This window comes from Rhincodon typus, unplaced genomic scaffold, assembly GCF_021869965.1.
Source record: "Rhincodon typus isolate 14 unplaced genomic scaffold, sRhiTyp1.1 hic_rhity00001517, whole genome shotgun sequence".
In the NCBI taxonomy this organism is placed as follows: Eukaryota; Metazoa; Chordata; class Chondrichthyes; order Orectolobiformes; family Rhincodontidae; genus Rhincodon; species Rhincodon typus.
Window position 1 is genome coordinate 909 of NW_025967155.1, and position 16408 is coordinate 17316.

The window sequence follows — 16408 nt, forward strand, 5'->3', positions numbered from 1 at the left end:
AACTCATTTAAAAAATTTTTTATTTGACGTTGGTGTTGGTGTTGACGTTAGACCAGCATTTATTGCCTATCCCAAATCATTGCTGTGTCTGGAGACCTGTTAAGGAAAGCAAAAAGTGCACCAGATGGGGTTTTATGACAAACGACAATGGTTACATGGTTGCCATTAGGTTAGTTTGTTTTAAAATTCCCAATTTTTATTGAATTCAAATTTCACAACCTGTCATGATTAGATCAGACCCATGCTCCTAGAACATTAGCCTGGATTCAGAATTACTAGTCCAGTGACATTACCAGAATGCCACTTCTTCCCCGTTTTTTGGTAACATAACAAATTCCAGCTGATTTCTTGTAAATTATTGTAATGCAATTTTCTTTCTGACTTCATAATAAACAAAAGGTAAGCAACAGCAAACTCAACGATGAAGTAGTAATTTGTTTTAATGACATGTAACCATATGGTGCTCTATTTCGTCAAAAAACATTCATGACTTGGCATTCACAGTATCATAGAATTATTATGGTACAGCAGGCCATTCAGCTGGCACCAGCTCTATTGTCTAGTGCCGATTTCCTGCTTTTTCCCCACATCAAGTCCTTGAGTGGCTCAATTAAACTTGCCTTCACTATAGTTCCAGGCAGTGCATTCCATTCTCTCACCATCTAGAATGCATAGGTTTGGAATGATACATCAATATTATTTCAAATTCTGCTATCAATGGAATACTAACTGATGAATCCCACTGAAAGTATAACCACACAAGCTGTCAACTGTATAAATGTTGAGATATCCACATCTGGTGAGTGAACTAAAACAAATTGGTTTATTACTAGCTTCTATATACTTCTGTAAAAGCAAAATACTATGGATTCTGGAAATTTATTTAGAGTAAAAACAGAAAATGATGTAAATACTAAGCAAATATTTGACAAAAGGGCAATGTGAAGAAACATTAACTCTGTTCCCCACTTCATAGATGCTACTGACTTGTTAAGTATTTCTAGTATTTTCTGTTTATATTATGCAACATATTTTTCTAGCATAATTAAGAACAATATTTAATACTAGCCTTGATTTCAGCTTCCTTTAAAAAATCCAATTTGGAGGCTTTTATATAATATAAAGAAACACATCAGTTCTGAAAGCATTATGCATAAAAATTGATAATACCTCACGTGAGTGTTGTAAGCAGATCGTTGAGCAAAGCTTGCTGGACAAAACTGGCATTTATACGGTTTTTCACCAGTATGTGTTCTGATGTGAACAGTGAGTCCACATTTTGAACTAATAATTTTGTCACAATAAGGACAGGTCTGAGGAGTCCTTCTCTTCTCATGCACTCTCCTAACATGGTCATTGATGTCCTTTTGCCGCTTAAATCGCTTGTCGCACAGCGAACAAGCAAAGGGGCGCTCATTGTTGTGAACAGTCAGTCTGTGCTGCCTTAGGTTCTGATGATTGGAAAAAAGCTGAGAACACATACTGCAGCTATACTTTATGACAATAGTAATGTCATGCTCAATACTCATGTGAGTTTGATATGGTTTTAAGAATTGAAAAATCTGGTGACATTTGTCACAAGTGTAACTCTGAGGTAAGCGCTTGGACATGCTCCTGGTAATTTTTTTCAGCTCGCTACTCTCTGAGCCAAACTCATCATGTATTTCATGTTCATCTCCCAGACAGTGCAATTTCTTGATCACAATTCGCGTTTTTTGGGATTCTGCCTGGCTTATTGAATCAGTTTTACAATCACTTTTTTGACCAAGATCACCAGCAGTATCTGCATCTTCTTCGTTCATCTCTTCTGTGGTATAGTTAGTTGATTTGACCATTCCTGTGCTAGGATCAATGACAGCGATTGACTCAGTAAGTTCCTTTGCACTTCCCTGTTGTTTGCAGTGTTCCACCTGTGGTTGGCCAGTATCCAAGGTTTTCTTTTTTGATAGTCTGTTCCAAAGTCTATTTTTCATTGGTGTAGCAACAATCCTGGATGAACTCTCTATCTCCTGACTGTCCAGATGCCGTGAGTTTGTTGTATTCCAAGCATTTTTAGGTTTATCAGCAAACTGGTATTCTTGGCGAACTTGCTCTTTCATATCCGAGTTCTTCTCCGATAGCTCACCTTTCAGATGCTCGCAGGCTTCAACAAGATCTTTACATTCCAGTCTTTCAGCAACATCCTGCATTCGGTATACTTTCTGAGGCTCAATCTCCATTTTTGCTGTGTACACAAATTCTAAAAAAGAGGTAAAATCCTCAGTGTAAATATCCTGCAATGTGACCGTTGTTTCCTTTATCTCAGACAGTTCATCCCTGAGGAATATTTCTCTGAAGTAATTGCTAGAGGCAGCCAGCACTGCTCTGTGGACTGCAAACTCTTCTTGAACGCCAAGGTGCTCTGTATGGACAGTCACATCACAGAGATGGCCAAGTTGATAGAAAGAATGCAATGCATTCAGAAGATTTGAAGCAGCAGCCTTTGATTCCATGGTAACTTTGTATGGATTCATCCTTTTGAAATAGAAACAGAAAAATATAAAAGTGAAATGAAACAGAATATTTAAAAACTATAAACTTAGATAGGAAAAATATCTACATTATCTCCCTTATTTTTCTGCTGCTTTTCGTAGATTCATTATATTAAAAGGTATAAGGAGACTACTCCTAAATATAAAAAAAAACTTTTAACTTATTTTAACAATTTAGAGATTTACAATGTTCAAAATTGCTGGACTAACTTCCTAAAAACAATGTAACACAACAAAGCAATGGGTGTAAGGCACGAGAATTATTTTTGGAATCCATAAGATTAATTTATGAATCCCACCGAATCTGGAGATCCCAATCTGAAAATGTCTGGATTGAATCAGTTGTCGTCAAATGCGGTATTGATGGACAATTAATTATAAATACCATGGCACTGTGTTACTTTCTGTGCATACTTTAATCTGACATTTTCATCACTCAAGGAAGGAGTGCTATGTTCAATTAGTTTTGATTTCCAGCTGCTGGAAAAGGAAAATAAAATAACTATGGTGCCACAATCTAGTCTTTGCTACAGCGACTACATGTACATATCAATTTCACATGATGCTAGTTAACATCACGTTGAGCTGGTGCTTTCTGTTCTCCTTATGGTATATTGTATTGACATTTTCTATGTCATTTTCCCTTTCTTTCTGAATGTTCAGTACATTTCACAAATCTTTTAGCATATAGCACACAATCCCCATCCTAAAATCCAAATTCTTGCAGCACATTTTTGTTATAACATTTTATATTGACATGCAACACTGAAAATCATTATATAATCCATGGAAAAGGAAGCTTTGTTTGCAATTGTGCAGTTCACAACCACCAGACATCCCAAAGCACTTTACAGCCAATGATCTCCTTGAGAATTACAGACACTTTGCAATGCAGGGAAATGCAACAGCTAATATGCACACAACAAACTCCTGCATACTACAATGTGTTAATGACCAGATCATTTTTTGTGATACTGTTTGACAGATAAATATTGACCAGGACACCAAGGATAACACTTCTGCTCTTCACCAAAACAAGGAGTATACCATCTTTTACCATCACATAGGACAGATTTAAAAGAATGCAGCTCTGATTTACAGTTTTCACACTTGACTCTAGACTGTCAACTTATACTTCTGCTCTCAAACTCCCTGGTGTGGTTCTTGAACCCATAGCCTTGCGACTACTCAAAGGTGAGACTACTACCAATTGTATTATGACTGACAGGTGTAGCCAGTCTTTATATAAACACTTTGCTATATTTTCATGAACCAACAGGACCAAAAATTTTCGAAAACAAAGTTAATCTGCATTTTATTCCAGGAAATGTATAATGTCCAAAGTAAAGCTTTAAACAAAATAATATATTTCATAATAACATGATTACATCAAAGCACTGAATTAATGTGTCTTTTCAAACGTTGAATAAAGCTTTTGCTTGAAGCTCTCAGGCTCTTCCTAATGCCTGAGCATCACTGAATATTGAGTCACTGCAGCTGGACAAGATTTCAATTACATCAGTGCATGCTGAATATGTGCAGTTCGCAGAACTTTTCTCCATATAATTTACGTATCAGTGCATGATCATGCCTTCGTGTGGGGGTTCAAATGTTTTCAAAAGATTTCCAAATAGGATGAATTCTTGAAACTATGGTCAGGCAAATAAATACATTTATATTACTTATTAACAACTGTTTTTTTGTTATGAGTTTCTCAGGTAGACAGTGTCCATAATCATGATTTCATTGTCTGCGGTTAGAAGAATTTGTCAAGAATGTAGTTGCTTTTTAGTCACTTACAGACTTCTCCAAAAATGCAGCTTAAAAATGTTTTCTGAACCATATGAGGCTTAGGAAATTTATGGAAATTTGCAAATTGCAAATGATAAATTTAAGTGTTTTATCAGGTCAATTTTGTTCATATAAATTTACATTTGTTAAAGACTTTGTAAGCCAACTAACACTCAATTGGTGCGTTATTGGGTAAACGTTCTGTTCCTATTGGGTGTCAGGAAAGGAAGGCTAGGTTTAGGTTTGATATTTTTGAATGGTGATACTAAACTGAAAGTAGATCTCATGGACTAAAGTTGTATATTGAGCAGTTTAACATTTAATTATTTACTGTGCTCTCACACCTATCATATTCAATTTGGTTATTTTTGAAAACTAATTTAAGGAAAACTTGAGGACTAATTTCAAAAGGCTGATCAGTCAAAATTTATATTTTTTTGAAGCAGTAAGGTTTTGTGTGTATTGAGTGTGAATGGGGCTTCAGGTGACTAATTAAGGATACTGATGTTTAAATTCCAGAAAGATCATAAACGAGACGCACAGGAGGGATAGGCAGAAGTGAAAACAAAAATGGCCAAAAATACTCAGCCCAAAAGGTTGCATCTGTGGAGAGAGGAAAAGAATTAATGTTTCAGGTCAATAATTGCAAAATACTGCAGATATTGAAAATCTGAAATAAACATAAAAGAATGCTGGAGAAACTTAGCAGGTCTGGCAGCATCCATAGAAACTGAAAGAGTTAACATCAAGTCTCGTCTGATGTCTTCACAACTGATTTATCCACATTGGTAGTATCTTGCTTCAACCTGAGGTTTTAAAAGTGAATTTTGAAAGCGAACAAAGAACGAAGACTTCCTCCTTTTTTTCATAAATATTTACATTATCTAGTTACTGAAATGTGGCAGGTACCAGGTCTTTAAATTTAACAAGTTGAATTAAGAAAGCAAAAATCCTCCAGCACTAATAGTTTGTTGACAGAATATAAAAATTGCAATTAAGCATCCTCCTTGACCACAATCTCCAGATTTCTTGCAGTGATTCCTCTAACCACCCTCAACACATTTCCAAAGGCATTCTGATTTCTCCAGTCTGTCCCTTCTCTCCACACTTGCAAACTAAAATTACAGTAACTTTAAAAGTTCCACATTAAACTGCAATTGCTCTGGTATTTCTAGAACTTCCCACATACACAACTTAATAACCATTAAATGCAGCTCTTCCACATTACAACTTAGTGTTTGCTTCAAAAAGCAACAGTCCTTTCCACAAGTTCCAGATCTTCTTTCTCAACCCATTCTGGTGTACTTATTCAATAATCTCTCAATTACAGCAAATATCTCATCTGCTTGCATAGGCGGCCATTATAAGTGCATTCCCTGAGAAAACTGCACAAGAACCACACAGTAACTACATGGGGAAACATTGTTACTTAGCAGGAGAGAGAGAAAAAAGATGAATGTAGTGGAAGGACAGAGATAGTAACAGGAAGAAACAAAGAGTGTAGAAGCAGAGATAAAATACTAACTGCTTGAGTATTCCCAGGGAGATATTCAACACATTGTACCGTATGTTTCTTTTATAAAATACCATCCTCCTTTATCATATCATGAGTACTAATACAAATGAGTCCATGGTTTATTTAAATACAAGGTACCAATATAAAACAGACACCATGTGTTTAACTGTATTTTTGGCACACCAATATAGATTACAAGAATTGATCAGTGTTATATATTTATATTTTCATACCTAAGTTACAAAAGTTCAAAACAAATACCTCAAAGACAAGAGACGAAGTTGCACTACAATGTGTAGAGTGTTTAGTAGGAAGTAGAGTGATTGGCAGAGATATCCTTTCTATATCTTAAATTAACTATCAACACTGAAGGAAGAAACTGAACAGGGAACTTGAATGATGAAATTCAGTAGTTTATTTTGCAAAGTTAAAAGTTAACAAAATCAATTACTTTAATACATTAATGCAAAAATCAAAACAATTCAAAAGGTGAATTCAAAAGGTGACTTCAAAGGAGGAAAGAAACTTTTTTTTTAGTGCTTTATGTTCTCAGGGCATCCCAAAATGTTTTCAGGCTAATTCACTGCTTTTCAGGCAAATGCAGCAGCCAATTTGCATTAGATGTGGCCTCATAAATGGCAAATAAATGACAAAGTATTCTATTTTTGATGTGTTGGTTTGAAAGAAGAAATTAACAGAGGTAATGTGGCATGGTAACATTTACACCCAGCCGAACAGGCATTTGAGATTAGAACTGCAGTACTTCATGGCAGAGCACTGAAACATTAGCCTAAATTACATGCTTGATTTACAACCTTTTGATTCTAGAGTGCTACCAACCAAGGCAAGCCAAGTTGGCAACAGCAAATCATGTGAATTTTTAAAAACAAGTTTTACTTTTCTCTATGGCATGAAACTGTACTTCCTCAAGATTATAGTAACATTGTCAGTTATAGTGATATCTTAGGCTATACGTTTGACAAGTCTAATCGTTGTCTTGCAGAGCATTTAATGTCATAGCTGATCACACATCTGACTACAAAGTAAACTTGATCATCTATCTGGATGTTTGTGATGCGCTGAAATTTGATTTCAAGTAGCTACATAAAGTAGCATTCAGGATGGAGACACAGATATAATATCCCAAGTCTCAACGTACTTCAGGATATTATTGTTGAACATCTTGCTGGGTTGACTGCAACCCTAATCCCCTACAGGCTGAAACGTCATCCTCAACTGAAAGTGACTGTACAGGTTTCTGCCTTGGAGAGGTCTTCCTCCCAATGTATTGTACTGGATGTAAACTCCTCAAAAGGGTTAATTCCATTGCACTTCGGATTTGCCATCAGTCCTTCTCTTCTCACGGGTGAGTTTTCTCGGTATAGATATCAATCTGTGAAGATAGGAAGACTGAAATATTGAATTTATATTGATCATAAGCATGATAAGCTTCCTGATCTGAATAATAACCAATGAATAAAAACTGGCTTTTGGAAATTGACAGCAAAGTCTGTATGTTCAAATTAATATTCTATAAAGTGATGAGTAATTTATATCAAATTATATGCTTTGGTTATTAAAAAGTATATAACGTGTAAATTGGGAATGAACTTACCAGATATAAAAATTATTTGGATCTTCTTGTTAATAAAGCTGAAGGTTTTTCTCTGTAAGGCAGTTGGTAAGATTTTCCTAATGGCATAGCAGTGGAGTACCAGATCACTGTGTACCACCTTCAGTTACTTGTATACTCAGAAACTTTTTACAGGTTAAAATTCATAAAATTAAACAATTCTGTTATTTTCTAAAAATTCCTGTATTCAAGTCAGATATTTTGTTTGTGTATTTAACTTAGGCTTCAGTGTGAATAGGCAGGAAGTTGCAACCAACAAAATTATCTGTTCTTCCTTTTTAAAATTGAAAACTCATTGTTCTCCACTGAGAGCACAAACATGACACCCCTGAGGCTTGGCTCACCTATGAACAACTTTTAGACATGTTGAGATTTCACCGTTCTTTTTCAAAAAATTGCTACAACCATGTGCATTCGTCTGAGCAGACAAGATGAGCTTTGGGTGCACAGGTGGAGTTTTGAATAAACAATCTTTTAGCATCATCTTTGAAGGGTACCTTGAAAGAAAGAATAGAAGCCAGGGCCAACTTGTTCCTATTCTCTGGGTTTCCGCGACTCAGTATAAGAAACAGATGTCCCTCCAAATCCATATCAAGCAAACGGCAAACGTCTGAAAGAAAAACAGAAATTGCTGGGAAAAATCAGCAGGTTTGGCAGCATCTGTGGAGAGAAAGCAGAGTTAACACTGGGTCACTAGACTTGAAAAGCTAAGACTGCTTCTCTCCACAAATGCTGCCAGACCTGCTGAGTTTCTCCACAATTTCTGTTTTTCTTTCATACGTTTGCCATTTGCTTGATATGGATTTGGAGGAACATCTGTTTCTTACACGGAGGCGCATAAACCCAGAAAATAGGAGCAAGTTGGCCCTGGTTTCTATTCTTTCTTTCTTTCAAGGTCCCCCTTCAAAGATGATGCTAAAAGATTGTTTATTCAAAACTCCGTCTGTGCAACCAGCGGGTCTGGCAGCATTTGTGGAGAGGAGCAGTCTGAGCTTTTCAAGTCCAGTGACCCTTCTTCAGAACTGTTCTGAAGAAGAGTCGCTAGTTGCGAAATGTTAATTCTACTTTCTCTCCACAGATGCTGCCAAACCTGCCGAGTTCCCCCAGCAATTTCTATTTTTCTCTCAGATTTACTGCATCTGCAGTTCTTTGATTTATTTTAGCAAACCTCAGAAGTTTGCTTTTGTTTCATATACATATGATTAGTTTGCATGCATGGCAAGTACCAAACAGCCGTGTGCTGTCTGCTGGGTATTGCATCATTCCTCAGCAAAAAGCTAAGAACTCCATGGTTAGAAATCAAACTAGAACTAATGCAGTTCCACACAATGTAATATATGTCAGCTTTAATCTTCATATTAAAAGTTCTTGCTAAAAGTTTGCATTTTGCTTAAAAAAAATGATGCAAACTATTTTGTTTTATCTTTCTTTATGTACCTAAATTCACTGGACTCTGGGGTGGTTCCCGCAGATTGGAAAACAGCCAATGTGATGCCACTGTTTAAATAAGGAAGTAGACAAAAAGCAGGTAACTATAGGCCTGTTAGCTTAACTTCAGTAGTGGGGAAAATGCTTGAATCTATCATTAAGGAAGAAATAGCAAGACATCTGGATGTAAATTGTCCCATTGGGAACACCCAGCATGGGTTCATGAAGGGTAGGTCATGTTTAACTAATCTGGTGGAACTCTTTGAGGACATTACTTGCATGGTGGACAATGGGGAACCTGTGGATGTGGTGTATCTGGATTTCCAGAAGGCATTTGACAAGGTGCCACACTAAAGGCTGCTACATAAGATAAAGTTGCACGGTATTACAGGTAATATATTGGCACGGATAGAGGATTGGTTGACCAGTAGAAAGCAAAGAGTAGGGGTAAATGGGTGTTTTTCTGGTTGGCGGTCAGTGGCTAGTGGTGTGCCTCAGGGATCAGTGTTGGGGCCGCAATTGTTTACAATTTACATAGACGATTTGGAGTTGGGGACTAAGTGTGGTGTGTCAAAATTTGCAGATGACACTAAGGTGAGCGGTAGAGCAAAGTGTGCAGAAGACACAAAGTCTGCAGAGGGATATAGATAGTCTAAGTGAGTGGGCAAAGGTCTGGCAGATGGAGTACAATGTTGATAAGTGTGAAGTCATCCATTTTGGTAGGAATAACAGCAAATGGACTATGTTTTAAATGGTAAAAAATTGCAGCACGCTGTTGTGCAAAGGGACTTGGGTGTCCTTGTGCATGAATTGCTGAAGGTGGGATTGCAGGTGCAGCAGGTGATTAAAAAGGCAAATGGAATTTTGTCTGCTATTGCTCAAGGGAGGGAGTTTAAAAACAGGGAGGCTATGCTGCAGTTGAATAGGGTCCTGGTGAGGGCACACCTGGAGTACTGTGTGCAGTTTTGGTCTCCTTACTTGAGAAGAGATATACTAGCACTGGAGCGGGTGCAGAGGAGATTCACTCAGTTGATTGCAGAGTTGAGAGGGTTGGATTATGAGGACAGACTGAGTAGACTGGGCTTATACTCATTGGAATTCAGAAGAATGAGGGGAGATCTTATAGAAACGTATAAGATTATGAAGGGAATAGACAAAGTGGAGGCAGGGAGGTTGTTTCCGCTAGCAGGCGAAACTAGGACTAGGGGGCATCGCCTCAAAATAAAGGGAAGCAGATGTAGGACTGAGGTCAGGAGGAACTTCTTCACCCAAAGGGTTGTGAATCTGTGGAATTCCCTGCCCAGTGAAGTGGTTGAAGCTACCTCACTGCATGTGTTTAAGGCAAGGCTAGATAAATTTTTGACCAGTAAAGGAATTAAGGGTTATGGTGAGTGGGCGGGTAAGTGGAGCTGAGTCTCAAAGATCAGCCATGATCTTATTAAATGGCGGGGGCCAGATGGCCTACTCCTGCTCCTAGTTCTTATGTTCTTATGTTCTATTTTTAATTAATCGGTTGGACACATTATGAAACACCTCCATAGTAGGTGGAACTTGAATGCAAACCCCTAGCCTAGAGGTATGGACACTGTTTCTGTGACACATTAGCTACACATTTTGGTTTATTTCACTGCAAATTAGACTACTTAATTATGGACACTTATTGACAGCTGTAAATTATAATGGAATTAAGGAAAACATTATAGTCATACCATCAATGCATGCTCAAAATTACTGAAGGGATAGAAGGATTCTCTTGGAGGAAACATCCCACATTGTTTTAAATTGGCAGATGAGGTCAGAAGTAATCCTGGAGGGCAAATCAAAAGATTGTCTGGGAAGACAAACGCATACATTATCCTGTCCATACACAGTGGGCCCCAGTATTTCACAGACAATCGAAAGCAGTGGTACAAGCAAAAAACTCAATTTCCTTTCAGCAATGGCTCTCAATAAACAAGATCAATCTGTTTCTCTCACTTAGTATCTTCAGGACTGAAAGAGAGACTAAACTATCTTAGATTTTAAAAAAAACTTTTAAAATTCATCAATAATTTGATCAAACAAAAATCTCTTCCTTAAGCATTTTATTGATCATTTTCAATTCTTTGATGGTAGAAATTATTTCCCGTGTACTTGGTGTCAAGTTGACATTTGGCATCTCATCAAAGTAAGTGTTCTAGTTTATTAGTCAGAGCCAGCGTGACTAGGTGAAATCCCGGACAGTAAATCAAACAAAAAAAAGGTATGTTAACAACTGAAATGTGTGCGGTGTGTGATGAAAAGAAACACATTAAGCAGGAACTAAACACAAGCTTAAACGGCATGAAAACAGTAGTTAAAATGTTCTTTTCACAGGCAGTGCCATCTCTGAATAGTTCTTTATGCTTTGTCTAAATTCATTGAGATATTTGTTACCATCTCAGTCACTGAAAACCGTAGGGGGAGTTTCATAAACAAAGTTGTAACATTTCTTTTTATCTGTTGTCCTAGAAATGTGTTCTTCACGTAATGGTGAAACATTGCCTTTTATCATTTCAAAACTTTGGCATAATGCAGCATCATGATGTATCTTTACATTTTTCACTATTTAAAAATACAGTATCAAAAACTGACGACGTATCAACTTTGTTGATCACTACCCTCCATCAGTGCTGCAATTAGTAGCACATTCAAAGACTGTTCTTCCATTAACTCAGGCATTTTCCAGGGTTTTCTGCTTCCACTCCGTTACCTCACAGTGTAGATAATCTTCTAAATTGAGCATCTGAACTTATAAATTCTTATACTGATCATCAACTTACTTCATATTACAAGTCCTAGCTGCAGAAAACCCACAATCCTCTTGCAGTGGCAATAGTTAAATCCCGACATAGAAGCACAGAGGTTTACACTGGAACAGGCTGTTATTTGATTCATTATGCTGGATTTTCACTGGAATAATCTGACACTACACTGCCTAGTCTCTCTCAGCTCATTCTCTTCACCAACTTCAAAGATGTATCTATGTTAGCCTTAAAAAAAAATAGTTGATGTCTTTTAATGCTCCTGTCAAAATATCTTTTTCAGGTTCTTCAAGAAAGTATCTCATGCCACTCCATTCAATTACCATTACCTTTTATAGCTACGCACTTAAATTTTACTTATCTTATTGAAAACCTTTGCCTTATGCTTCAAATGGGACTCCAATTTTCCTTAGTTTCAGAGACAATGGCATAGCCATAATGTCACTGACTAGTACGCCAGAGACTAATGTTCTGAGGACATGGGTTTGAATGCCACCATAGCAAATGGTAAAATCTGAACTCAACACATCCAAAATTAGAAGCTGGTTGAATGGAAACCATGTAACCATGATTGATTATCATAAAAACCATAATATTTCACTCATGTCCTTTAGGGAAGGAAATCTGCCATGCCCACCATCTGACACACAGCAATACATCTGCTTCTTAACTACCCTCTGAAATGGCAGAGCATATCATTCAGGTTACTGGAAATTAGGGGTGAGCAACAAATGTTAGCCTTGTCAAAGAAATCCATGTCCCATGCAAGAATATTAAAAATACTTAATTTTAGACTCTATTGAATTCCCAAAATCAAAATCCCACACTGGGGATACACTACAGTACAGAAAAGAGAAAAGCTTCTATCTAAGTGACGAGACACTCTTCATTTCAAGTCTCCGACTTTCTTTATTTTTTCTCCTTTACAAGTTTGCTTGTTCCATTTTATTGAAATAATTAACTTAGAATCTTCTGAGGAAACTGGCTAAAGTTGTAAATGTGTCACTCTATATACTTTTTCTCTTTCCTAAACAGTTGTGATCAAAGTTTTTTCTCTCAATTTTCAATGCACTCTTCCTTGGATTCAAAACTGTGAAAGCACATGGTCATCCTTTACCTTTTTTGATTTAAAGGCCTTTTTAAGAAAGATTATAAAAATGGAGAAAATATTGGAAAAACTTGGAAAAAAATCAGTTAGCATCAGTAAAGAGAAAAGTCACTATGTTACCACCATGTGCTCTGATACACGCACATGCAACATGGTAACCCATTCCCTATCCTCTATAAATGTGTTAATTGAACTGTTTCACCAACACTTTCTTGTTTTTATTTCAGATGTGCAGTCTTTGTTTTCCTTGGTACTTCTAAAACTTGGTGTCACCTAAACACAACTTTCTGATTAATCTCATCCCTTTTATTCTGCACTATCACTTATTTTAGGAAACATCAATTTAAAAAAGCACGGTTGGACCATTCATTAGATTTTTTTTAAAAGTTCTAAAGTAAATACAACACTTTTTAACACTGAATACACTTTTACTGTAGATGGAACTCTGTTTAACATGTGGAATAACAAGTGCAAAGTAATTAAATATTTTCTATCTTCAGTACTTTTGCAAACAAATTGATTTATCCAATATATATCATCCATTAGCAGAGAGTTTTGATCTATTTTTAAAGGTAAAATTTTACAAATCAATTCAATTTTGATGAAATATCACAGATCTGAAATGCTAATACTGTTTCTCTCTCCACAAATGCTGTCAGTATTTTCTGTTCTTATCTTAAAAGCTACAATTGTATCTTGTATCAATCCATAATAAAGCATATGATACAAAGTCTGAAGGAGTTTTAAGGAAAACTCACAGCAGGCAGCAAGGAATAGGGATAGCAAATAGAAACCTCAGCAGCAACACTGAGCAGAAAAAAAGCGGTGTTTCAACAAAACAACTCTAAACCTGTGCATTACCAATCTGTTATTTCCCATTCCATGTGCTGATTTCTCAACATGTTCAAACTCTCCCAATAGCCACCCAAAACGTTTGCCCTTCATTTTTGTGGGTTGAATGTGATGCTGGTTAAGATGTTTAAGGCCATCCTCATTCCTGTGCGAACTGCAGTCCAGGTTGGCCGAATGCTTTCCATTTTAATGTCTTATCCCTTATTTCAACTGTTTGTCCTATGTTCCTTAAGAGATACTTCTTGCACCACATTTCCACTGGTCTGCTTGTGGGACACTGCTCCTAGGAATTTCCAGTGTATGAGTGATTTGAGCAGACTACAAGTGAGAGAGGCTGCCAGCAAAGATATATGATACTGTTGACACTCAACAAGTTGCAAGTTTCAGACCCTCCGCCCACACTGGCTGAAGTGCCTCTACTTTATATAGTAAAAGCCAGGCACCCTGACAGTACATAGTTGAATCTTCGGTCACTTATGGACTGAGAAAAGGCAGATCAGTGATGGACTTCATTAGCAAGTGCGTAGAGGCCTGTGTGCCAAAGAAGTCAATCCGTATGCTCCCCGAATGGAAACAATGGATGAACAGGAAAATCCATTGCCTACTGAAGACGAGGCATGCCATGTTCGAGTCAGATGACCCGGACCTTTACAGGAAATCCAAAACGACCTCCACAAAACCATTACTGAGGCCAAGAGGCAATACTGGACTAAGTTAGAGACCCAAACTAACCACACGGACACCTGCCATCTGTAGCAAGGCCTACATGACATAATGGGATACAAAATGAAGCAGAACAGAAAGGCGGACAAAAACACATCCCTCCCTGACGTGCTCAATGCTTTTTACACTTGGTTTGAGCAGAAGGCTAGTGAAATGGCATCACCTGCCCTGACAGCCCTGGACACACCTGTTCTCTCCGTCACTGCTGCAGATATCAGATCAGCCTTCTGGAACTCAAGGAAAGTGACTGTCCCAGATGGAGTCCCCAGCCGTACACTCAGATCCTGTGTGGACCAGCTGGTGGGAGTGTTCACTGACATCTTTAACCTCTCCTTGCTACAATCTGAAGTTCCCACCTGCTTCAAGAAGACCACTAAAATCCTGGTACCAAAAAAAACACATGCAATGTACCTCAATGACTACTGTCTGGTGGCTCTGACCTCCATAATTATGAAGTGCTTCAAGAGGTTAGTCATGGCTGATATCAATTCTAGCCTCCCAGCCAGCTTCACTCACTTGCAGTTTGCCTACCGGCACAACAGGTCCACAGCAGATGCCATTTCCCTAGCCCTACACTCATCCCTGGAACATCTGGATAATAAGGATACCTACGTCAGGCTTTGACTTATCAACTACAGCTCTGCCTTCAAAACTATAATTCCAACCAAACGAAACTCCAAACTCCAAGACCGAGGTTTCTGCTCTGCCCTCGCAACTAGATCCTCAACCTCCTGACCCATAAATCACAATTAGTGAAGACAGACAGCAAAACCTCCTCCATAGCAATCCTAAACACCAGCGATCCACAAAGATGCGTGCTCAGCTCCCTACTGTATTCCCTGTACACTCATGACTGTGTGGCCAAATTTTGTCTGAACTCCAACTACAGGAAGCTACATGAAACTACATGGCTTCAGGAAGCAAGAAGGAGGACATGCCCATAGTTACATCAATGGAACTAGGTTGACAGGGTCAAGAGTGTCAAGTTTCTAGGAGTGACAATAACCAAGAATCTGACCTAAATCACTCACGTACATTCAACTGTCAAGCAGGCATAACAATGTCTCTTCTTCCTCAGGAGGCTAAGAAAATTCAGCATGTCCATAAGAACTCTCACCAACTTTTACAGATGCTTCATAGAAAGCATTCTATCAGGACAAATCAAGGCTTGGTCTGGCAACTGCTCTGCCCAGGACTGTAAGAAACTACAGAAAGTTGTGAACATAGCCCAAACCATCACAAAAGCCAACCTTCCATCCACAGACTCCATCTACACTTCTCGCTGCCACGAAAAGGCAGCCAACATCATTAAAGACTCCTCCCACCCTGGTTATAATCTCTTCCAACCTCTTCCATCAGGCAGAAGATAAAAAAGCTTGAACATGTGTACCAACAGATTCAAGAACAGCTTCTTCCCCGCTGTTTTTAGACTGCTGGAGGGACCTCTCGAATTTCAAATCAAATCTTGCTTTAGTACACTTTCTGTGCAGGCGTAACCTTATATGCCTCATTCTGTTCAATCACCCTATGATCTGCATTTCCTTGTATGTTATGATCTGCCTGTACTGCACGCAAAACAAAACTTTTCACTCTACTTAGATACATGTGACAATCATAAATCAAATCAAATCAAAACAAAACAAATCAAAATCAAGTTTTGTGGTGGCAGGATGGGCAAGGGGGCGGACAGCAGGCAGAGAGACAGGAGGCAGGGAGTGGTACAGGGGCAGAATGGAGAAAGCAAGGGATGATTATACTGATGCATTGATTAACAAAAAAGGAAATATCCACTGCTGCAGATCCCCTTGGCAGCTGGTGCCTAACCTTTGGAGCCTCTCTCTTTCTATCTCTCCTGAACTCATCTTCCAAACCGGGTTACTCACACCCCTCCAAAGACAAAGCTGATCTACCTGGAGTCGCTGCACACGGCTGTCTCCCCTCCCATTAACCACCAGTTACATACGCCCCTCCAAAAGCAAAGCTGATCCACCTGGAAATGCTGCACACGGCTGTCTCCCCTCCCATTACCCACCAATTACACAC

At 38.2% G+C, this 16408-nt stretch overlaps 1 protein-coding gene across 1 annotated transcript in view; it reads right to left on the bottom strand.

Annotated features, from left to right (window-relative positions):
- Nucleotides 1-1170: 1170 nt before the first annotated feature.
- The window catches only part of LOC125481269 (GDNF-inducible zinc finger protein 1-like), a gene marked incomplete at its 3' end in the record, with an annotated part of 15748 nt that continues 510 nt past the window's right edge, over nt 1171-16408 (bottom strand). Inside the window, exon 2 of the mRNA XM_048592595.1 lies at nt 1171-2514. Coding sequence (XP_048448552.1) covers nt 1171-2513 — 1343 coding nt within the window. The remainder of the gene's footprint in view (nt 2515-16408) is intronic.